Source organism: Eleginops maclovinus, chromosome 17 (assembly GCF_036324505.1).
Source record: "Eleginops maclovinus isolate JMC-PN-2008 ecotype Puerto Natales chromosome 17, JC_Emac_rtc_rv5, whole genome shotgun sequence".
Classification (NCBI taxonomy): domain Eukaryota; kingdom Metazoa; phylum Chordata; class Actinopteri; order Perciformes; family Eleginopidae; genus Eleginops; species Eleginops maclovinus.
In genome coordinates this window covers 13,764,554-13,788,856 of record NC_086365.1, presented here as the reverse complement: position 1 = coordinate 13,788,856, position 24,303 = coordinate 13,764,554, and the positions used below count along the sequence as shown (strand labels likewise).

The following is a 24,303-nucleotide window of genomic DNA, read 5'->3' as shown; positions in this document are numbered from 1 at the left end:
CAGAGCAAATAAGAGCCTCAGACTATATTGAACTTCAATAGTCTCACAGATGGCCCGATCTATCTTTGTCAAAATTTCCCATCAAAGGGAGGGAGTCGGGGGGTCCGTCTGGAATGAGCAGATAAACCGGTCACAGATGAATACAAATACACAATATATATATAACAAAATCGACAGCGAGGCTGTTGCATGGAAATTAAACTCGCATAGAGACTGAATTTGCTGGGAGAGTGGATTGAGCTGGCAAACTTGCCACAACAGGAGAGACCCAAGTGATTCACTTTCTGTACCCAGAGGCTGTGTGAGGGAAGCGGCTGATTTAGGAGATGATTTGCTATTTACACAAGTAGAGGGAGATATGAGCAAAGAGAGGATGGATGAATGAACAGACTAATTAGAGATGTAACTGTTGATTGTTAAAAGTTTGAGAAGTTTCACGAGTATCTGAATGAGAGACCTACAGCTACAGAATGCTAGCAGCTGCACGCAATGCTAACGTGCTAATGATTAGCGGGTTTACAGTGGTATAATGTTACGTTGTGTCTTTTGCGAACTACTCCTAGGGAGTTGATCCAAAAAATTCCAACTCAGAATAACTTAAGCGCATATACAATGTGATGCTAAATTGCGAAAGAATAGTCGATAGCTCAAACGGGGAGGTCGTAAGCAAACAGAGAACGTACCAGTTTTGCCCATTTATACGTGACAAACTACTGAAATTCTGTATACATATTATTCTAATGATTGCGAACATATTTCCGTTTGTGTTCTTCTGGACTCACACTTGTCATTATGAGTGTATAAATCCATTTTTATTGATCAAGTATGGCGGGAAAGAGAACTCCAAAACGTTGAACACCTCTTACTCTCAAGGAAGGAAGCACCAAACTTGGGAACATGGTGGCTGAAGAAGCCACAGAGTTTGGGGTTGCATTGGAATACAATTTGTCAGGGTTTGGGGAAACAGGACCCAAGTGCAGTAAAATGAACGGGAGGCAGGTATGGGTCCAAACAAAAGGCGAGCTTTATTTAAATTAAAGCTGTACGTTCAACCAACAAATAACCACACCAACACTCACCAGGGGATACAGCGACACTGGGAACAGGAGCAGACAGACGGACGGGCAGGAACAGGCAGGTAACATGTACAACATCAGGGAAGAAATGATGACGACTGAACAAGAGACAAAAGGGGAACCAAGAATAAATACACAAGGCTAATCAGCAAACAACACACAGCTGGAGAGGGGAGGAGAAACACAGGGGCAACAGGTGAACACAATGACACAATCAGGGGAAGGAGGGAAACTAAAGACAGGGAGTGAAACTTAACCTGACACAAGAGGGGAAACCCTTTCAAAATCAAACACACAACACAAAGACATGACAGAGACGAAACCAGGATCATGACACAATTACTATAATTGCCGAGTGAGCAAATAAGGAGGCACACATTGTGGCAGGCTACAATCCCCATCGGATACTGGCGGTAATGCTCTGTCCACTAGCTATCAGCCACTAAAAGGAACGAGCTTACAAATGTGGCAATGATAGTTTTTGGTGTGCAGTACCCTGTGGTAATGAACACAGTGTGCTACATGGAAGAGTGCAAACGGAAGAGCCCAACATTGAGACACAGCAATATTTTGGTGTGTTAGCATGAAACTCATTGTGCAGCTGAGCTTATGGGAAGTCATTGCTTCTTCAAGTCTATGATGATGAACCAAAGTATTGGACAACACATTGAGATATCTCCCTCAAAAGCCAAATGTGAAACCTCATGATGGTGCTACAGAGGAGGTCACAGGATCAGTAAGAGTTGCTCTCTTGGGTTAACGAATTCCTTTGCAAAATATATTTGCAATCAATCCAACGGCTGTTAAGGAATGAGGAAAATGAAGGAGTGTCCGACTAACTGGCATTCCTTGTCAACCAAAAACCATAGGAAAAAAGGTAGGAATGTGCCGTGTCTTCAGCCAAATGAAAGGTCAGGCGGATAAGAAAAGTGGAAAAATATGGAAAAAGGGGAATGAGGTCCGAGGGGCTTTTTAATTAAATATATTGATGCACTTCCAACAGAAAAAAAACCATCAAGAATGCCTCAAGGGAACAATGAAAGGAAAGATGGTTAAGAAAGGAAAGAGTAAACAAGCCGAGGATGGAAGGAACTATAGAAAATAAGAGCAAAAGAAAAAGGATGGCTCCGACAAGGCCTGTTGTTGCGAGCGATAAACAGCAGAAGGATTAAACAGATGGAGGAAAGGGAAAGGGGAATTTTTCTAAAAAAGCAGCACATGGTGAATTCAGTTCCAACACTTGCATTCATCCAAAAAGAGCACAAGACTCAGATGAGAGGAGTCTGGTCCAGCAAGTCAAAATCAGTCACTCTGATCCAGAGCTGCTACACACCCAATCCCAGGAGCCGGCACTGGCAGGGAAACTCAGTGTGTTTGTGTGTGTGTGTGTGTATGTGTGTGTGTATGTGTGTGTGTGCATTCATAGGCCCCTCTCAGATCCAGATCCTGTCACTCTCTGAGTCGCTTGAATATGTGTGTGTTTTTATATTATTTATTCATGTGTGTCTCAGTTTGTCTCTGAGAAACTAGCACAGTGTTTGGTTGGGTTTGTCCCTCCTGGTTTAGATATTCATTTTCTTTCCGCACGTCTGTCTGAAGAGTATGTTTTGCAGAAGCACCGTCACTGTCAAACTTTTGAACGCAGTCACTCCACCTCCACAACACAAAGGGAAGGGAATCAGGTCCAAAAACGGGGCTCAAATTCATTACTTTTGGTGGTTGTTCAAAGACACCAAAACAATGTTGTTTTTAAAAAAGTGAGGGACAGTATGTGCATGCTTGCAGTACAATGGGTGGCGTCTAGAAACTGGAAAATGGATGAGAAGAAAATGTATATCAGCAATGTTTATTTCAAGATGTATAACAAATTGTAACCAAATCTGCAAATAGGAATGAGGGCTTCTTCTCCTCTACCGTTCAGTCAGGCAACTCACGTGTTTTTTGATATGTTTCTTAAAAGCAGCATGTTTGGGTTTGCCATCTAGGCTACGGCTTCATCACTTCATTGCTTGATTATTAAATAACTATCTCCCCGAGCCTACAGGTGGGAGTTGGGGTGCTGATGGGGCAGGCGAGCAGCAGCAGCAAAGTGGAAGTAGCAGCATTAGCTTGAATTGAGTGGCAGCTTAATGTGTTTGGTGGGTTGTAAGAGGGACGAGGAGCGTCACGTGTAAATGCATCACTGGTGCTCGAGTTGCCTGGGCTAGCTCACAGGCGTTCTCATTTATGCCATTAACAGAGGTTAGTTCATTCAGTAGGTGTTGCTGTTTCTCCTGTCGGTGAACCATCGCGGAAGAAAAAGGGAGCAACAGGAGTGCCATTAGTTTTAAAAGTACCTTAGTTGTGACAAAAGACACAGACAAAAGAGACGTGGGCGTTCGGGAAACTGTCAACGAGACACTACCATCGCTGTTGAATGATTTCTATGGATGAATATTGCTCATCTTCAACAGTGTAACCAGTGACCACACATTTCCACCCACAACGTCTTCAAGTAATTACACGGAAAAAACAACAACATTGACTTTGATCAAATGTATTATGTCAACAGATTTCACATAACTGTATTAGGTTTACTGAAAGCAGTAATATGTTATTTAAACGTATTGCTTTCAACTAACCTAATACAGTTATGTGAAATCTGTTGACATAATACATTTAATCAAAGTCAACATTTCAGTGTTTTCAGTGGAGAAATGTTAAGAAGTCATTATCAATTTGGCTGTGAATCTGTCTTTCCCCACCTCTATCTGCAGCATGGTGATCTCCTCCTCCAACTTTCTCTTGAGGGGCAGCTCCTTCTTCTTCAGGTCGATCTGTCTCCTCTCCTCATTTATCTCCAGCTGTAAATCCCTCGTCTCCTTCTCCAGGGTCTCCAGTGTCATGTTGCCCTTAGTTATGGCCGCCTCCTGGATGTTCACCTTTTCATAGTCACTGAAGAACACCTCTTCCTGCTCCAGGAGATCAATGCCACTGTGGACACACACACACACACACACACACACACACACACACACACACACACACACATCAAGACACATTATTTGACATTTGTAGTTCAGTTCCTCCTGGCAGCTATTATCAGTATACAGTCACGAACATACAGGGAGTTTCGGCGCTGTATGGCTGTTTCATGATTCCTGTTTATGTCCAGAAGAGCCTGCTCCTGGAGGTTGACCATTTCTGTGAGTTTCATCAACTCCAGTTTGTCGTCGTCATGCTCCTGAGTGATCTGACGGTGTTTCCAGGCAACCTAAAAGATATTAGAAAAGGTGCAACGTGTTTTTAGAAGAGGACTCTTGACGCACGAATGCCTTCCTTCTGATTGTTTGAACTTGCAATGCACACATCTGAGTTCAAATGGTATGATTTAATTTGGTAATGCTGAACGACAGAAGCATATTAGCCCCTTTCTGTACAGCCCATCCATTAGAAATCCTTCTTTGTGTATAAATACTAAATGACAATATTATCCATCATGCTCAATGACCCTCATCCCAAGCATGAAGCAGCCGAGCCTAGAATTCACTCTAATCACTTATATAAATAAAGTTATCTGTACACTTTCTATCATTGAAACATTACTTTATGACAATATAAGCTACATTTTCAGATTAAAACTGAAAAAAATCCCATTCTAACAAGGTCACGTATGGTTTTATAGCACTAAATGTATTTAAAGTGACACCTTTACACACAGATCTGTGGCAGCAGGAATACGCTGCTATACAACGACTTTAAAACAGCAGAGAAAAAACGTAGACAGCTCATATATTCACAAACGTTGTATACTGAACTGTGAGTGTCTTTCTGTTTTCAGTATTACGAAACAGAGAAAAAAGAAGAAAACTACGTGGAAAACTGGATGTGGGTTTCAATCCTTAAAAAGGGCTCTTGAACTTTGTTTACGACAGCTTTAGAGCTGAGATCACTCCGAAAAACCAAACCCTGTTCCCCTAAATCATTTTAAACGACAGTGTGTGTGTGTGTGTGTGTGTGTGTGTGTGTGTGTGTGTGTGTGTGTGTGTGTGTGTGTGTGTTTGAACCTTGGAGATGTCATTCTTCAGTTTGTCCCTTATTTTGGAGCTGTTGGAGAGCCTCATACGAGCCTTAGTGAGCGATCTGAGATGGACAAACAGAAATAGAAAACATGTTTTTAAAGTGATTACAGAGATTACGTTCGTCACACACTGTAACTATTAAGAGTATTTTATTGTCGATGTCTATGCCTTCTTTTCCGCATTAGTCCCCTCCTTCCTCACCGCTCCTTGTTGATGACAATGGATCGTTGGATCTCCGTCTCATTCTCCAGCACTTTAATCTGCTCCGTCAGCTCAGCGATGGTCTGTGACGCGATCTGCTTCAGTGTCACGTACTTATTCCTCTCCTCTGTGATCATGCTGCACAGCTTACAGTACTGTAGAACTCTGAAGGAGAAAACACACATTAGTAAATGAGCCCATTCTACATCTACAACACCTGGCTCCTATTTTGACTGTTCCCTTTGAACATTGACTTAGCCTCAAACACATTCAGTATCACCATTAGCAACAGCAACGTGTGTGTGTGTGTGTGTGTGTGTGTGTGTGTGTGTGTGTGTGTGTGTGTGTCATCATGGGAAATCCTGTATCAGAAACTACCAGAGCAGGTTTTAAGTAAATTGTTATTTGTGTTATGTCTTTCCATCTGTGGATATATATTGCAGCATAACCTTGGAAGATGTAGCTATGACATTCAACAGATGGGTATAAGTCCTCTGTTTTTATTGGTTATATTGTCTGGTTTTTGGCCTTGAAAGGCGCCTTTATAATTCAAATGTGTTGTTATAAAAGAGCATAGGAAATGTAATTTCTCCCCTGCACTGAAATATCTAAAACGTTGACTTTAATTAAATGTATTAGGTCAAAGAATTTCAAATAATTGTATTAAGTTAGTTTAAAGCAATAATATTAAGTTGAACTACAAAATAATTTGGTTCAACTTAATATTATTGCTTTCAACCAACCTAATGCAGCTATTTGAAATTTGTTGACCTCATATATTTAAAGGTGCCATAGAAAGCATCTCTCTGGTATTTGAAATTGTTCTCTGATGTCTACAAAGAAGGTATATCACTTCGGTTGATCCAAAACATGTCCAGATGCGGTTTCACAGGCCCATTTACAACCCTATGATTTGGTCCTAGAATGAAACGAGCTGAATTGCCTTATTTGGGGGCTCATTTAAATAATGATGACGAGCTCTGCTCTGATTGGCTGGTTTAGAAGGAGCAATCCAATGGCATGCTCAGAGCCCACAGAAGTAAGTGAAGTTCACGAAACTGTGAGAGATGAACCATGGAGGCTATTGGCATCCCACCGTACATGATGGAGCCTTTATCGGAGGAGGAAACCGATGGATTTGAAGAACAGCCAGTTGGTCGAAGATTGGAGAGCAACGTTACGGAGTGGTAAGTGTTAGCGTTAGTGTTTCCAGCAGCTGGTGTATGCAGATGTTGGGGCTGGACTACCGTGTGTTACGTCACACACAGGGATTGTTGTAATTTGCCCGTTTTACCGCTGTGATATGCACATTCACGATTTGCACGTGAAGGAGGAAACAATGGTGTTTGAGGTTCACGGTATGTCAGTTCAATGTACTGAACTCTTCTTATTCAACCATGCCAAGGTAAATACAGTTTTCCATTCTATGGCACCTTTAATTAAAGTCTCAGTTATTTAATTGTGGGATTAATAAAGTATGTCTATCTTAATATCCTATCACTGCTTTTCAAAGGCTGCACTTGAAATAAAGTTGGGCAGCATCAAAAAATCTTGATAAAAGTAAGTGAACATTTTTACATTCATCACTAATAATTAGTGGATCAAAAAGATGTTTCAGGCCGCGTGATTTTTCAATTAACCGCTGTTGTAAGACATGTCAGCAGTGATTGCTAAATATGCTAACGTTTTGTGTATTACAATTCCAGAGGGAGGATAAACACTATCATCATCCTGCCCTATTTGTGCTCCGCTAGATGCTCGGGGCGGATCTGCGTCAGACTGCTGCTGAGCTAATTGAATGTAGAGTCAGTCTGCTGCTGTGCCGGGTGCTGCCAGATGCATTAGACTGTGTCTGAACACTGAAGTATGACCAATTAGGAAAGTTAGGGTTCTTTACCCAGACAACATGTGCAGATGTCTGAATTAATTGTGATCCCAGCTCAGATCAGAGGAGCCAAACAATTAACTAGGGATTCAATTAGCACCTCACTATAGTGTACATAGGAAAACGGGGATTAAGGCTTCTGCTAATACTACCTTTTAACATCTTCTCAGTAACCAAAATCCTCTGTTTCATTCACATTTATTAAAAGCTGGCTGAGAAGTAAATAGGAAGGTAAAACAGTAACACCTGCGCTGCAGCGTAGAATTCAGCTTCTTGTGGTCCATGATGATCAGGTCTTTTTCTCGCAGCTCCGTCCGGATGTGCTGGTTCAGCTGCTGCTGATAGAATTACACAGCTAAAAGTACAGTATCAACACTTCTGTGTGGGTGTGGGTATGTGTGTGTGCGCTCACAAACATCACCCTTCGAATCAGATTGGTGGTTTTCCTCCTTTTTTTCAATGACATGACAGTGTGAGTACAGACCAAATGAGCAGACAGAGAGATGATCCAGCAGTCCTGGTTTAGCATACAGATGTTTCCAAGAATTCTGAATGCATTGATTTATTTTGGAGCTTGTCCTTATCTGCCATGACACCCAAATCACCTTAAGTCACATGTGATACTGTATATGAAATGCAGCAATTTCCGATTTTCAAAGACAGAACACAAAGACAAAGAGGCCCTATAATGCTTTTTGGTGCTTTCCCTTTCCTATAGTGTGTTCTATACGTTTTGGTGTATGTAAATGGTCTGCAAAGGCTAAATTTCCCCAAGTTCCCGGTATTAAAAAAGCAGCAACTTTAAGCCAACATAAAATAACGTTCTGCTAGAAAATGTCCCCCTAGTTCAACTTAAATGTAATCTTCTTTATATCTTTTTCAAATAATTCTGAGAAGATCTCATTGTGATGACAGTAATATTTTCAGGGCCATTTGCACTCTTTGAAATAATGTTTTTGTCAGTTTTAGTTCTCCTGTCAAAAAAAGTAAAATATAAACCTGCCTTTAGTTCCTCTTTGATGTTTTTGACATGATGCCATAAAATGCGCATGTCTGCATTAATGATGACAAATGTGTTTGTGTTTGTATGTGTGTGTGTGTGTGTGTGTGTTGTGTGTGTGTGTATTGCACCTCAGCCCGAAGCAGATCTCGGTGCTTTTGGCCCCGCTCCTCCACTTTGATCTGCGTCAGACATCTGAGGTTGTGGAGTTCTTCTCGGATGCAGTTTGACTCCCGCAGCAGATCCTGAATCATCCCACGCTGCTGCGTCTTCTGGCTCTCCTCCTTCGTTACTGATGGCTGGTTAAGGAACACAATTAGTGGCGTTTTCAGGTGAAACCCCCCCCCCCTACAAATTGACTGCAATTAAGGGTCACGGAGACAGGGTAGGATTGCGAAGCATACTATGAGGAAGATGGATGGAGGATGAAAGTGTTCTTTGGTAAGTTCAGACCATTCCCCAAAGGGCTTATTTAAGTTTTGCATAACTATGTGACAAAGGATGAAATAAAAATGGTATGTTTCATCCTTTTGCTTTTTGAATTTGAAATAAGGTCCAAAAAAATAAAGATATCAAGAAGAATTAACTATTAAAAGTGTGTTTACTTCAAATGGTTGTCAATTAAGTACTAAAACATGTATATAATATGTATAACATATATGATTAAATACTAAATAAATAAAAAATTGGTGATTTTATTATTTTAATTTGATTTATTATTTAATCTATTTATTTTTTATTGCTTCCTATATACTGCGAAGACCTAATGGGGTTGGGTTTTTTATTTTCTTTTACAATGTTTAATGTGTTGAAAGTGCCATGTCTACAAAAACCAAATAAAAATATTTTAAAAATAAAGAAATATTGAAAAAAAAGTTACAAAAAATATTTAAAACTTATTTTAAAAAAAAATCAAATGTCTTTAAAGAAAAAAAAGTCAAAAATATATTCATTTGTACTGGGGATACTTCAGTACATTGCATTGCAAGCTGGTTATGATGATGTGTCCGACCACGCATATTGCCCCCACCTGTTGCTCAAAGCTGACTTTGAGAGCATCCACCTCTTTCTGAAGCTCCATCCGCTGCTGAATCCTGGCCTCTTGTTTAGGAACAGCATCCAACTACAAGTCAAAATGTAAAGTGGGAATAAAAAGTCTGATAAAATATTCATTACGGACAAAAATCTGCTCGGGGTCAGCGCTGAATCCTAGTTAAAAAGCAGCAAAAATGTGTGATCATTTATTTCCCTGGTTGTAGTCCATGACGTTATTACATACTGAAGAACAAAAGACCGTAAAGAGCCCATACAAAACGTCCAAACTTTAAATCAAATCAGTCATTGCATATTGAATCAAACATTAAACATTGATTACAAAATAATTAATACTATATATCAGAGTTTCTCTGAGGCCTCTCTGATATCCGATGGATCCAGTGACACTGGAACTATTTTTTCCCGGAAACTAATGAAAAATTAAAGTCTCCGGGCTCGTCTCCGCAGGGTTTTCAGGCCTCCAGTTGAGTGGTATGAGCTGCACTGCTCCTTAAATTGTGAGTCCATGCAGGAAGAAGAAAGGCTAAATCAGAGTCCTTCCATATTCTGCTGTTTAAAGCTAAGCCAAACACAACATTGTGTAAATGTGGAAGCCATCAATCACGTCCTGTTTGAACCAAGCGTGAAACATATTTGTGGTGAACCCGCACTCAAATCGAATCCTAGTCTAAGCGGCCTTCACAGACAAATTAATTAGGAGTTATTGTTCACACGAGAGTTGTTAAAGTCAAAATGACTTGAACTGAATTAACCTTATTGCGTTCTTTTTATTATTTCCTCAATGCATGAATTCCCCGATGTGCCATCGTGACTTCCTTTCATATTGTTGTGCGTTGGTTACTCGTGCTGACGCATTTCCCATGACTCTTCTTCTTCTCTTTAAAAACAGTGAACATCAGTGAAATGACAGGAAGCTCTAGTATAAAATGTGTTTCTGTGGAAACACAGATTACGATTCAATGTGTTGATTACTGTCAATGTGACATTTATGATCAGAATTCTCCCACATGTGTAAATGGGCCTTTTGGAGCCAATTTTCCAAACAAATTGCCAGAAAAGAATATGTATAGCGCCAATTAGGTTGTGAATGTGAAAAAACCCTTCTTTATTTCTCTGAAAAATCACATTTAGCTGCTAAAAGGGGCCAAAACAATCTTCAAAACTCAATTAAAGCAACTAAATCTGCTGTCACCTGAGACTTTAGGTCATTGTAGATGGACTGCGTGTGCTCTAGCTGCTCAGAGGCCAGAGTCAAAGCATGCTCCATCCTCTTGAGGGCTTGCGTCTGCCTGCAGAGAAACATAATCACCTTTTAAATGTATCAGGCTGTGACTCCTACACAAAACTCAGAATTAGGCTCATTAGGTATGCATTCCTGTCAAATATTCTGGAGTTCGTGCAACAAATGCTCTAAAATAATCAAATATGTCTTAAAAAGTTGTAAAGCGGAAACACTGATACTTCACAGAGTAGTATAGGCAACACACTCACGTCGCCAAAATTATGAAAGACCCTACAGTATATATTTACTGTTAGTGTAAGAGCATAAAGTGAGCTCAACTTTTCTTATTTTCAATATTTTTTGAGCCAGAAAGCGAATTTATTGGTGATACAGTGTTTAAACAGGGAGATAGAGGGGAACACATTGCCTGAGACTTTTCCACGGGCCCCGGGAGTACAACCCATGTACTTGGCAGCCGACACTGCATGTGGGCCGCCAGCTCTAACCACTGAGCGGTCCGGCGGCCCACCGGAGCTCATTTCGTACCTATTTTTCTCCTTCAGCTGCACAGATTGGCTCTCATGCAGGTGCTTCCTGTCGCACATGATGTTCTGCAGCCTCATCTCCAGGATACCTCTGGTGGGGGGAAATAATAATAAGCATGAGAAAGACCCGGCAAACACCTCTCCTGTCACTCTGAGGCTGTGGTCGAATAGTCCTGCTAAGTAAGGTAAGTTAGGCGTGTGAAGGGACCCGGACGTTTATAATTGAGATAAATGGAAAGTGGTCGGGATCAGATTTTTTATCTTTACTATTTGACTGCAGCCTGAAGCTCTTTCCATAGTTCCTTTTTGTGATTGTAGTCTGTACCTGTCCCCCATGCACACAGCATCCTCCTCCCTGCTGACCTCCTGCTCCTTCAGCAGCTGTCTGGACTCCCTCTGACTGGCCTCCACTTTGGCCCTGACACCCTCCAGCTCCTCATTCATCTCCTTCTTCTTCCACCTCATCACGAGGTTACGCTCTTCCACCTCCTTCACATGCTGCTCCATTCCCAAAGTCTCAGCGTTTAGGGCTTCCATCTTCTTCAATGCAGATCTGTCGTGTTTAAAGGAGGCGACAGAACATTTGAAACAAAGTGTTAGTTTGAGACCAAGACAAGAGTTCTTCTAGCACTGTAAGACTGCATATGTAATAAAACACCAGCATGTGTGTATCCACCTTTTACACACACCCTCCAGTACCCCTCAGCTTTGTGAATTTGAAATTACAAATCCCAGCTCTTCACGCAGACAGTTCCACTGCATCACTTGCAAGGCAAATATTAATGTGAAATAAACATAAAAGGGACTGCTGTGCCTGTGGAACCATTCTCTGGTGATGAAGGGGCTTCTGACTGCAGCTGAATTTGAAAACAGAAATGAATGATGTCTGGAGCATGTGATTTTTTTTCAGATTCTATCAAATTGCTTTTAAATTATTGAGAATAATTTGGCTTTCAGTTTGTCATTTGGAGTTAAGTGTGACTAGCAAGATATAGTACAAAATGAATGCTTCTTGCAGGATAGAATAGAATTACTTTACTGATCCCAATTTGGGAATCTTTACGATGCAGCAGCATAAAAACAAGGCAACATTGTTGGATAATGAACAAATGTATATTAAGATGCAGTTTATTAGATTATTTGTTTTCCTGTTCCCTATCTACAGTGGCCAATAGATCCAAACCAGCCACAATGGCCCAAAACATTTCCATTAAGCGACACACTTGTAACTGTTTTGCCAGTATTCATGAAAGGACTCGGTTAGCTACGTTAGCTAGCTAGCTTTCAGCAGATCTGCAATATTACCGGAAGGAATCATGCGATCATTTTGTTAAAATAATCCACTAAAACTTCCATTTAAGGTAAGTTTCCAGTGACTTTACACCCCCTAACTTCCACAGGTGCTCTGGTCCAAGCTGTTTGCATCATTTTTTAAGGGTCCCCTTGTTTCTTTTGCATGTGTTTTTTTATTGACATTGTTTTTTGCGGTTGCAGCGCGTTGGTACCTGTCGGCCACCGTACATACTAGGCCCAATCAAAAGTTCACACTGAGTAAAACCAACCATTTCTTTTAGGAAAACTACAGTATGATAACTCAAGTTCATGCAGTCAAATCCAACTCTTTAGTGTATCGGAGATGAAGGGAAGGAGATGGATTATAGGAGGATTTAAACCAACTGACAGGAAGCGACTTAATGTTTCAAAAGATGTTTCTGCTGTCTCTTCTTCTCAGTGTAGTCTCACTGAAGAACCCCTACTGACTCATTGCTATTCCTTGTGTTTGAAACATCATCCGTCTTTCTCTTCCTAATGAAGAATATTAACGGGATACAAGTACTTACTCCTTTTTAGAGTGTTTCCGTTCAATCTCCTTTAAAACCTGCTCTGGGACGCTGATGAGCCGCGCTCTCTCAGCCTTGTCAAAAACACAAACAGAGACAGACATGTTCTTTTGGTATTGATGGTGGGCTGTAAGCTTTAAACTCACACACACACACACACACACACACACACACACACACACACACACACACACACACACACACACACACACACACACACACACACACACACACACACACACACACACACACACACACACACACACACACACACACATGCTCTCACACACAGACCTCTTTTAGCTCTATGATCTCGGTCTTGTCTTCCAGCTCCTTCTGTTCTCTTAATATCTGCATTTCATGGGTTTCCACATCTTCAGTCAGACTCCTGTGCATTAAATGAGGGCACACACACACGCAAAAAATACAGCTTGTTATCTGGAGAATTTTTATTAGCAGCTCTTAAAAAGATTCAGCTATACTATGTCTCATTAAAAAGTGGAGTAACTGTGTAGAAATGAGAAGATATAAAGAAAACAACGTGGATAAAATACCTGACTTCCAGTCGTCTCTCGGAAACCTCCTTCCTCAGATCCTCATGTGTTTCATTCAGGACCTTTGTTCTGCTCTCCAGCTCCTGGAGGACCAGCCAGTGGTATGAATATTAATATAACATCCCATATAAGGAATATCTGGTGTATGATGACAATTTAATTGAGCTCAGGCTACAGGCTTGTTCTCATTTCTTAGCGTCTGATCATAACTCTTAGAGCCGGTTCCAACATCCTTTGCCTCAAACATGGGTTTTGTTTTTTAAACACTAATATAATGTCTAGATGAAAGATATTTTTCTTCAGTTATTTCCATGGTGAAGCAAATGTGCAGAGCTATAATCTATTCTAGTTTGATGCCTTAAAGAGGCCCAGTTATGCTTTTTGGAGTCTTCTATTTCCTGTAGTGTGTTATTTAGTTTTTTAGTGCATGTAAATGGTCTGCAAAGGCTAAAATCCCAAAGTTCCCTCCAAAGTGACATCATTATGTTAAAACTTGTGCTTACACATTATACATGATAGGCTAAGGGGCGGGACATCTCTCACAACAGAGCTGGCCAGCTAACCAATCAGAGCAGACTGGGCTCTGCTTTCAGACAGAGGGTGAAAAGAGGTGCTGCAGCACAGGCAGGATGAGAAAAATAAAGAGCTTTCTGAACTTTAAAGCATGGAAACATGTCCCAGTAGAGACACTACATACCAAAATGAACCGAAAATGAGCAGAATATGAACCCTTTTAAAAGAACGATTTGAGCCGTAACATTGTTAAACATTCAAATGTAAAGTGAAGTATGGACATAAATACTTCAACTTGATAAATGAGATGCACTTTGAAGCTAGTTTGTGGTTTGTCTCCAGCATCCATCTACTGTACAGTCAAACTATTGCATGTTAGGGCCCTAATAAAACACATAGCTTATGAATCAAGTTTGACAAGTGTGTGTGTGTGTGAGTGTGAGTGTGTGTGACAGAGAGAGAAGGCTGCTATTGTTTCATTGGAGATAATATGTTGTAGGTCCAATGATGGCATGTTCTTTCAATAACAATGAGACTCATAACAAGGCCCCTTACACATTCACTCTGTGACATTTACAGATTTAACTGTGCTAGTGAAGGCAGCAGCCTCCATTATTCTGGAAGGTATTGCTTATACTGTATGAATAGTAGGGTGTGTGCATGTAAAGTGCAATGCAATGTCCACTTCACACTGCCACTGGATAATTCATGTTGATCATAAAACAGCTGCAACTGGCTCCTTTTAGAGAAGCACACCGGCATGTTTCACTGGGTCTACAAGTATGTTATTGGTGTATATTTATTTTTTCACCCATTTTAATGCAACGTTTGGGAAGGTTCTAGGTTCTAGAAATGCACTCCTTTTTATTCTCTGTTCTTTTCTCATATTTTTCTTGACTAGGCTACATTTTATTGTGTTGAAAAATGACAATATATGATAATTTTGTCCTTGAGTAAGCTTCATTTATTAACATTTATTCCTGTTTCTTTGGTTTGTTAAAGGTCACCATTGAGCCAACTTGCCTTAAGTGCATCCAGAGGCACTGAAGCTGAATTTCAGTACATTTGTTATGTGAATTTTAATTTACCAGCTGTGAAACAGACTCCCAAAAGTACTCAGAATTCAAAGAATGGCTGCAGAATTTATTCCAGCTGCTCTACAACGAAATTACTTTGCCAGTAGCGATGCAGACAACAGCATTTTAAAGAAGCTTAATGATTGAACCTTGAGACTATAACCTTAGATGATTTGCTGAGTTTTGGTGCTGGTGATTCAACAGCTTGTGTATATTTTCATGTCCAGCCGAGTGTTACACATGCTCATACAGCATTGCATTGTGGTACACTTCAGATAAGCTAAATAATACACACGTTGCAGTATTTATACGCCCTGCAGCAGAGCGCTGTAGTGTCGAAATCACACACAAACAAGATATTTGGATTCTAGGATGACAAGCGAATGAAAGAATACTCTTACTTTTTACTGTGAATGTGTTGCTTCTGATATAACATGCAGAGAAATGTGCATATGTTGACGCTGCGTGAGCATTGTTCCTCAGCATTCAATGAGTGATCAGCAACTTTCCAGCCTATTTTTTGGATCTGATGTTTGTGTATTTTTAAAGACATATTTGTTATTATTTTAAATCATATATGAGACGTATCCAGAGGTGGAAGGAGTACTAAAAGTCCTGCAAACGTTAATGTCATCGAAATATACTGAAAGGGCACATTCCAGAATCATATACAGTACATTACTGGATTATGATTAATGGGGCTTTACTCCAATAATAGAGTTTACTATAAAAGCTGTTTAAGTTAAGGCTGATTTCACTAAATGTTTATCCTGCTGCTGGATGTCTTTACCCACACAGTAATTGTATATGATTTATATGTTGTATTAGCTAATATTCTGAACCCATAAAGTACGGCGACTGTACTTTTGTTGCCAGGTTGGTGAGGATGTTTCCTTGTTTTGCATAGTTTCTGAAGCTGCAGCGCGTTTGCACCTGTCGACCTCTGGAATAAAGTAACTGGTGACTAAACTTGTCAAAGAAATATAGCAAAGTAAAATGTATAATACTCCAAAACAACTTTGAATAGAAGTGAAAAATGGAACCAGAATGAGAAGTGTTTAGGTGCAGTAAGCCATCATCGGGTGTGTAGTTATTTGTTAATATTATCACTAATGTGATCTTTACTTTCTTATTATTTAATGTGTCTTTTTTTACCTGCTTTGCAACTTTTACTCTAACTCTGTACATTTCTTTGCAGTGGTAAGTACAAGTACCTCAAAAAATATACATAAGTAGAGTAAATGCACTTAATACATTCCTCCACTGAAGATACGTTTTGGATGATTACTAGCCATCAGTACCTTCATTGCCTTCTCTCAAAGCGTAACAAGGATTAAAGCTTTTATAACTTGAATGCCATCATCTTGTCGGGATGGGAAATTGAACGATGGAATATTTTAGCTCCAACCAGGTACCACTGGTAATATTGCAGGATTAAGCCGGGATGGAGGCTTAAAGTCAAACTCATATTTATCCTCCCTGTAAGACCAGTGTTGCAGCAGTAATCCACGTCTCCGAGAACACACCTGGATGGTGCAATGATGAACTTACTGCAGGTTGGGGCTGAATCTCATTCTCTTTCTCCAGATACCGCTTCTCTTCTCGGAGACTGCAACGGGGTGAGGGGAGGTGAAGAGGAGAGGATGGTAAATTATTTTTAATTGAAAGAGGAAATGCTAAAAAAAAGATTTGGTCTCGAAATGTTCGATGAAACCTGTTTCTACCATTAGTGAGTAAATAAGGCAAGCTATATGCTATTCATTTGACATGATTTGAGCAGCGTGTTTGCACCTGTCGGCCACCTACATAATGAGTACAAAAGTCGTTTACCAGCTTTCTCATGCATAAATAATAATAATCATAAATGACAAAGTATGAATCTGCACTTTTTGTTTAACAGTTGATTGCAATTTGTACAAACTGATTTAGATTCAGCTGTGTCATTGCGAAAAACCTCACAATAGCACGCGCATCACAAAGTGGCGATATTAATCTTCCTGACAAGTTGATTTATTGGATATTAACTGATGTACAGAGAAAGCTGCATGAATGCTAAAATATGTGACTGTAAAAGGGCTGAATTCCTCAGTATCTGTTTGGCTAAAGATAAAGGACGCAAAGATTTTTAAAAGGCATATTTGCATGGCGAGCATCTGCTGGTCATATGCCGACTTCTGGCAATTTGGACCAGGGGGGAGAAGGCGAAAAAGAAGAGAAGAAAGAAAGTCAGGAAGAGGGGGGGAAAGATGATGAGAGGACAAGAGAGTTCCTCACCACTGTCACGAATAATATGCACACTCACTCGTCTAATCCTGTCTATTATTGCCTCCTCTGAGGACGCTCTGTAAATGGTTTCATTTAATATTTCAATTACCACCGGGCTTTCAACTCTCTGCTCCAGTGTGTGTGCTCTGCACTAAAAATCCCGTTATCACACAGATCATATCTTTGCAATTCTGCGAGGAGTTTGTTGGGCTTTGAGGGCTTTAATATTGCGGAAGCAATCCGGGCAACGCACAGATAAGAAACAGAGATCCGCTTAGATGTAAATGAGGCTGTTGCGTAAATAAGGAGCATTAAGAATATTAGAGCTTCGACTATTTTTAGTGCTCACACTTCCTTCTTAAACTTCCATGCAAATTGCTTTCATCACAAATATTATGGTCATTTCCAGGTTCATGTTTGTACTTTGTGTCTCCGCTGTGACATCTTTCTATGCTTTAATGTTCAAAAAGGTCTTTATTTTTGCTGCAGCACCTCTGTTCACCCTCTGCCTGGAACTAGAGCCCAGTCTGCTTGGGAAATACTGACATGGCAGCTCTAATCTCTGAAAATAAACATTAACCTGACTGGTTTAAGTCTTTATACCAACGACTTTTTAACATGTAACACACACATAGCATTTCCAGACATTTTTATAAGTTTACAAACTTTTTACCAGCATTTTTTAGTGAAGCAGACTTTAACTGTACTCTCACAGGCCTGTTTAAACTGACTTGAGAATCCAAGAAGTAAAGACTACTTCATGGCTTTTTAAACGAGGGTTTGAAGGGTCAGAAGCCCAAATGTTTTGGAACCACTCATGCATGTTATCGTGTTGCTTAACAATGTTCCAGTAACCTCCCTTTGGCCCTTTTAAAAGTCGACTTTGTGTACAGAAAGCAGGGATATACTCTGGTCAGTTTAGTATTTTCCGTTTCTGTTGGTGGTTTGATCCTCTGGACGCACTGATACTATTGTTGAGTGAGGAAGGGGAAGGGAGAGAGAAACCTGCAGCAGAAAAATGATGAAATGGTTATGATGAGAGAAGAGACTCATGGGAGTGGGAGGAAAGGATGAGAGGAGAGGAACAGAAACAGATCCAGCATGACTGGTGTTAAAAACGAACCAGTGTGAGTAAGCAAGCTTTGTTTACTTAAGTTTGACATAAATCTTTAGATAACAAGATTTAGGTAATGGAAATAAACCCCCACTAACAGCAGAAGGATTCCAATAACACATCTATCTCATTTGGAGAATGTAGGCAAAAAACAAATGCAAATTCCTGTTTTCTTTACTTTTCCACTGCAACGCAATTCAAGCTAAAATTGCTGCTGGAATTACGGGAGAAAGTTGGAGTCAGACTTGGTGTCGTGATTGCGTAAACATTGAAAGACGATATTTTTTAAATTTCGGGCATGTTTACTTACAAAACCATTGAAAAGAGGGTGGATGGAAATCAAACTTTTTCTCAGAATAGCAACGAACTGTGTCAGAGGTACGGAATAAAAGCTGTAGGCCAAGAGATATACACACTTGCACACATAAACACACTTGCACACACACATAATACCATTGCAAGTTGTGTCTTACACTCTTTCCCCTTCACCTCCCTCTAAAGTCAATGCATGTGTATGGTGTACTACTGTCCCCAGCTTCGCTTTTCCACCACACCGGTTTCACTTCTGTGTTTTGTGAAGTCAAATATCCTTTTTACCTGACATTTGGTTTCAATGTCGTCCTGAAAATGAAACTTGCAGCATGAGTGATTGCCATAATGACGTGTGTACGTGTATGCATACACACACTGCTCACCATCTGAGTCGGTGATGTGTCTTGTACTCTCTGTCCTCAGAAGCTTTCAGTTCATTGCACGCCTGCAGGAGTTGTTGCCTCAGTTCATTGACCTCACTTTCAGGCTGCTCAGAGGTGCTCTGCTCCTCGGCTCTCTCCAGGTCGGCATGCAGCCTCTGCAGCTCCGCTCGACACCGCTTTGCCTCTCCCAAAAAGTGGAGCTCGGAATCCTGGGAACTATAGGATGAAAAGATGATTTAAGTAGGTGGTATGCTGTATATAAATACTATTTGGACGCTTACAAACAGCACAGAATACGGTGGCCGACTGGTGCAAACGCGCTACAGCTGCCCAACACAGCTACATCAGTAGAAATGGTGAAAACGATGTCGGCCAACTTCATTAATCCCTGAACGTCAACAAGCGCTCCCTGTCCCAACTGTGTGTATCACTTTTATTTTTGGGTGTTTTGATCTTCTTGCAACGTTTCATGTCACTCGTCAAGTTGGTGGAGATGTTTCCTCAGTGGTTTATGTTTTGGGTGCATTTATCTGCATCGTTTTGTGCGTTTCTTCGGATGTATTTCGAGCCGCTGTCCCGTGTTTGCACCTCTCGGCCACCGTAACAAAGCACTGGTTAAACAGAAGGCTGACTATCAATGTTACATCTTTATTTCTACATGACAACAAGACCCTGTAGGTCATGATAATTGAGAAAAACTAACCAATGATAATACATTAATCCATAAAGATCTTAGTTTCACGGCAACAACAAAACTACTTCAACCGGTAACTCTCAATTTTTCCCAAAAGCTTTCGTGCAAAATGCACGTTAACATGAATAGCAGCTGATTTCCATAATAGACTTCTTAGTGCAGAATCAATTAGATGTTATTTAAATTGGTTTTTAGTTTTCACAAGAAATTATACAGAGATTTGTTGTTTCCACAAGAAATTGGGGTCTCAAAAGTTAATTTCACTTCCTCTTTCATGTGCCTCTGTGGCGACTTTGAGAATCAGTGTTTCATTAGGGATTTGATCAGGCTTAAAATAAAGAACTGTGTTTTTTGTTTTCACATAAAGTCGTGGTGGATAATAAAAGGGAGGCATTATTATGTTTTCTTTTGATTACAGAAGATGAGCTATTGTACGAGAATACAAAGTCAAATTCCTTGCATTGACTTAACAAGCAGTGTATACTTGTACCCTTGGTTGTGAATAAAGGTGAATTTATCAGTTATATTATCAGCCATGAGAGGAAGATAATTATCTGCTGTAAAAAAATCCACATCAGGCATTCCTAGCGATACTTCCCCATAGATGCAACCTTGTGTTCCACTTTTCTCTCAAAATTTCTGGCTGCACTATAGCTTGAGTGAAGGGTGACCCCAATCAAAATGTCTCTTCAGAAGCCAGCGCCTTGTCCCGGATGCGACTCGCACACTTTATTGACGGTAAAAAACAACCAATAAGGATTTAAAGGCTTCTTCAAGGACGCTTCAGTTGGACAGATTCTGGCTCTCAGAAGATTCAAACCATCTCTTTGCTGTATTATCAGCAGCTTTGCAGACATAATGCACCCCCAAGATACAGCACACACACACATCAGCATCTTTCTCCATCTGTAACACACAGAGTGGACTCCAACAGAAAACATACCTCTTGAGAGTGTCGTGGAGCAGCCTGTAGCTGGATTTCAGTTTGGCGGCTTTGTTCGGGCTGATTTTGCCCGATGACAAGAACTGTGGAGCATGACAACAGAAATATTACAAATCATAAGGACACTTTGCAAAGAGGAGTTTAAAGGTTTTACCTATTTGGTTATTTAAGGTGGATTTTTGCTGATATTTGCTGAGATGTTCCAACTTGCGTTGTTCTGTATCTGTGTGTGTATTGTTTACAGAGTGTTTCTTAAATTAAATGATGTATTAACTACATTAATTGGTAAAAACTGTCAATTATGTGACTGTAAAATCCTTGAAACTGTAAATTAAAAAAACCTAGAGATGGGTTCAATTCTTTGCTCAATCATTTTTTTTTTTTGGGCAACCGATGCCTTTAATATAGTGCAGTTGAGAAATGGGGAGACAGACGGATGACGTGCGGCAAAGGGACTCAGGCCGGATTCGAACCAGTATATGACCACCAGCTCTACCCACTGAGCTATAGGACTGCCTGCTGAACTCTTCTGTAAGAAACACAAAAGTCTTTAACTGCCATGTGACATACCAAACACATTTCACCTTAACACAAAAAATATAAGCATGTTCAGTCCTTAGCAAAATAAATAGAACCCACTTTAAAGTCCAATAAATGCTTAATCAATGGTTTGCATCAAATGCGCAAAGCGTATATTTTTCAACCTCTAACGTATGCAAAACTGCTGCAGGTTCAAAGAGCCTTTATCAGCTGATACCGAACATGTGTCTATATGTTTTATCATGCATCCCTTATCGATTGCAACCTTTAAAGTGTGTTGCAAACTCCTATCAGCATAAGATTGGTGGCTGTGTTTTTCAGATCCCCCCCCCCAGTGTCAATCATCCACACCTGAACCGTGGAGCTGCAGCCAGACATTACAGCAGTCCTAAACTGTTTGGCCGCATTCAAACAAAACTTGGCAACCCGTCCTCCTGCACGGGTCTGCCAGCTCATGTTGCACCATTTCAAAAGTCTTTGATCCGACCTAGGGCTGCCTTTATAACAGCTATCATATTAATAGAACAATATACAGTATCACAATCTGTGGAAATGCCTTGCCATTTTTTTTTCATATTGAATAGGACCGTATTGCTTTGATCCAGAATTGTGCAAGCACTTTTATAATCTCGTTTAGGGACAAAATTAAGTTCCCGGAGTTGGAAGCTAAATCGCAAGAGACTCTAAAAAGAGTTTAAAACATCATAAAAGTTGGAACTTTTTTGAACAGAGTTGCTTTATTTCTGCTTTAATATGTTCAAACGATATGGTTACTGTTGTAAGGAAAAGCTCTTTAATATCTGCCTGGACTCAAAGGGTGATCGACTGCAGCAAAGCCCAACTCCCCGATGTCTGCGAGACGATCTTACTAAAGTCTGGCTGATTAAACCCGAATCATCACAGCATCAGAACACCATATCACCATCAGTATGAAAAACAATCTGCTATCTGAAGAGAAGAAAAGAAATCGACGGATAATGGCCCATATATAAGGATGGCGTCTTTAGATTACAGGTACCATTAACCGTGGATGAGTTAAAAGTCGATACACAGCTGTGAAACCTTGGTAAAAACACACAACAACATGGCTAGAAGGGTATCAGGTGAACAAAAAAGGGGAAAATGATCACTAAGAGTTGTTTCTCTCTGTGGCAACGTGGCTCTGTGTGTGTAAACAACGATAGAAACAGAGGGGCCGGTGTTGTTCCCTCTTATCTCCGGAGCCAGGTTGTCAGAGCCGGGAGTAATGAGGGATAGCCTTGTCTCAGCTGCAGGACTGAGGATATCTCAGGGCGGACTGTGTAGCAGGTAATCTAACGGCAATGAACACACACAAACACACACAGGGACCGATAACTCAGCCCGACTTCAAACATTAGGGGATAGCCGATTATGTGTTTAGATTCATTCCATTATATTGTTTATCTGGCTGTTGTCGAATGTGCTCGCAACTTCTGGACCACGTTCCAAGGGCTGAAAGGACAGAGAGATGAATGTTGTGGATCATGTAGATTAGGGCTCCCGTTAATATGATGTATTCAGAGGGGGGGGGGGTTTTCACTCAGTTTGCATTAGCAGCCACCCAAGGTCACGCTACTACAAGCAAAACACCGGAGAAATAGAACAACAATCCAATACTTACAATATAAGTATGGTGAAAACTCGTCTATTTTGAATTGCTCTCTTTAAAAGGTGACTTATTTTATTATTTTCAGGGTTATATTTGTATTTTCTGCCTCTACTGTGACATGTTTCCATGCTTTAATGTTCAAAAAGCTCTTTAATTGGCTCCTCTTTTCACCCTCTGTCTGAAACCAGAGCCCAGTCTGCTCTGATTGGTCAGCTGGTCGGCTCTGTTGTGATTGGTCAACCACTTAGAGATGTGTCGGGAAAGCCTCGCCCCCCTATCACTTATAGTAGCGCAAGTGTTACACAATGATGTCGCTATGTTGCAGAAGTAAACAAAGGAGTCAAATGGAGGCATTTCAGGCAGGGGGGAGAGGGTGTGGGAGAGTGTGTGTGTGGGATTTTAGGCTTCGCAGACCATTTACATGCAAAAAAATCTATACATATACACACAATATATACTACAGGAAAGTAGAACCCACAAATGGAATAATATCGCTCCTATAACTCAGCATTGTATTTGAAAACACACACAGAAATCTTTCAAAATAACATTAAATATGGACGTATCAGCCTAGCAACAGACATGCTAGCCATAAACCGGGCATTTATCTGAGAGAAGCAGCCTGAAGCGCTTTCAGCCAGCATGTCCAATTCCGCTGCCAAGACTTATCTTCAGCAGTATAGGGCATTGGAGGCTTTTATGGGGAGGCTGCATACGGCTCACATGTGGCACACCATCTTTGAAGTGAGATAGAGACAATCACTGGAAGATATTTATGCCGCCACATGGACACACATACCTGTCCGTCTATTCCCCAGGGCATGTGATGTGTACTGCAGTGCAGAGCAGCAATAAACCTCTCCAGTAATGTGGGTGCTGCAGGTTTGTGAAGTGTAGAACAAAAAAGGAAACCTGCGGGCTTCAATAGTCTGCACCCCCAGGGAGGGAAATAATGACCACAGGGCACACCACTGTGTAACGGAGAGAGCCACCATCGCTCTCTGTGTGTATCTTCTACCTTCATGTCCTTATATCGACCGTTTGAACTGGAGCCGGGGGCCTGCAGCTAGATTGAATCACTTTGTTGGTGGAAGTTTTGTGCTGTAATATTTTCTCTTCTGGACCGTTACTCCATCGAGGCCGAGAGCCATTTCTGTGGAGGGAATCAATCATCCGAAACTGCGTCACTTGTCTAGAAATACGACATGTGCATGAAAACTCAATGAAAGATAAATTCCAATTACATGATCCGGTGTTGTGAATGTACTACTGGTACAATAGTCAAGTCCCAAATGCCACCAAATGAATGCTCAGTTAGATAATAAAACAGAAGTGCTTTCCTTTAAGTAAAGTAAATGTTGATTGCACATTGTAATGGCTATAAAATAATGC

At 40.6% G+C, this 24,303-nt stretch overlaps 1 protein-coding gene across 1 annotated transcript in view; it reads right to left on the bottom strand.

Annotated features, from left to right (window-relative positions):
• Positions 1 to 23,734, bottom strand: part of ccdc146 (coiled-coil domain containing 146) — a 37,013-nt gene extending 13,279 nt beyond the window's left edge. The window contains exons 1-17 of the mRNA XM_063906079.1: positions 23,711 to 23,734; positions 20,742 to 20,824; positions 19,105 to 19,320; positions 16,582 to 16,639; positions 13,442 to 13,524; positions 13,182 to 13,275; positions 12,888 to 12,961; positions 11,372 to 11,599; positions 11,048 to 11,137; positions 10,472 to 10,568; positions 9,254 to 9,346; positions 8,355 to 8,522; positions 7,470 to 7,558; positions 5,339 to 5,503; positions 5,123 to 5,198; positions 4,181 to 4,329; positions 3,821 to 4,049 (exon numbers count right to left, since the gene is read on the bottom strand). Coding sequence (XP_063762149.1) covers positions 3,821 to 4,049; positions 4,181 to 4,329; positions 5,123 to 5,198; positions 5,339 to 5,503; positions 7,470 to 7,558; positions 8,355 to 8,522; positions 9,254 to 9,346; positions 10,472 to 10,568; positions 11,048 to 11,137; positions 11,372 to 11,599; positions 12,888 to 12,961; positions 13,182 to 13,275; positions 13,442 to 13,524; positions 16,582 to 16,639; positions 19,105 to 19,320; positions 20,742 to 20,824; positions 23,711 to 23,734 — 2,016 coding nt within the window. The remainder of the gene's footprint in view (positions 1 to 3,820; positions 4,050 to 4,180; positions 4,330 to 5,122; positions 5,199 to 5,338; positions 5,504 to 7,469; positions 7,559 to 8,354; positions 8,523 to 9,253; positions 9,347 to 10,471; positions 10,569 to 11,047; positions 11,138 to 11,371; positions 11,600 to 12,887; positions 12,962 to 13,181; positions 13,276 to 13,441; positions 13,525 to 16,581; positions 16,640 to 19,104; positions 19,321 to 20,741; positions 20,825 to 23,710) is intronic.
• Between the last annotated feature and the right edge of the window lie 569 nt (positions 23,735 to 24,303).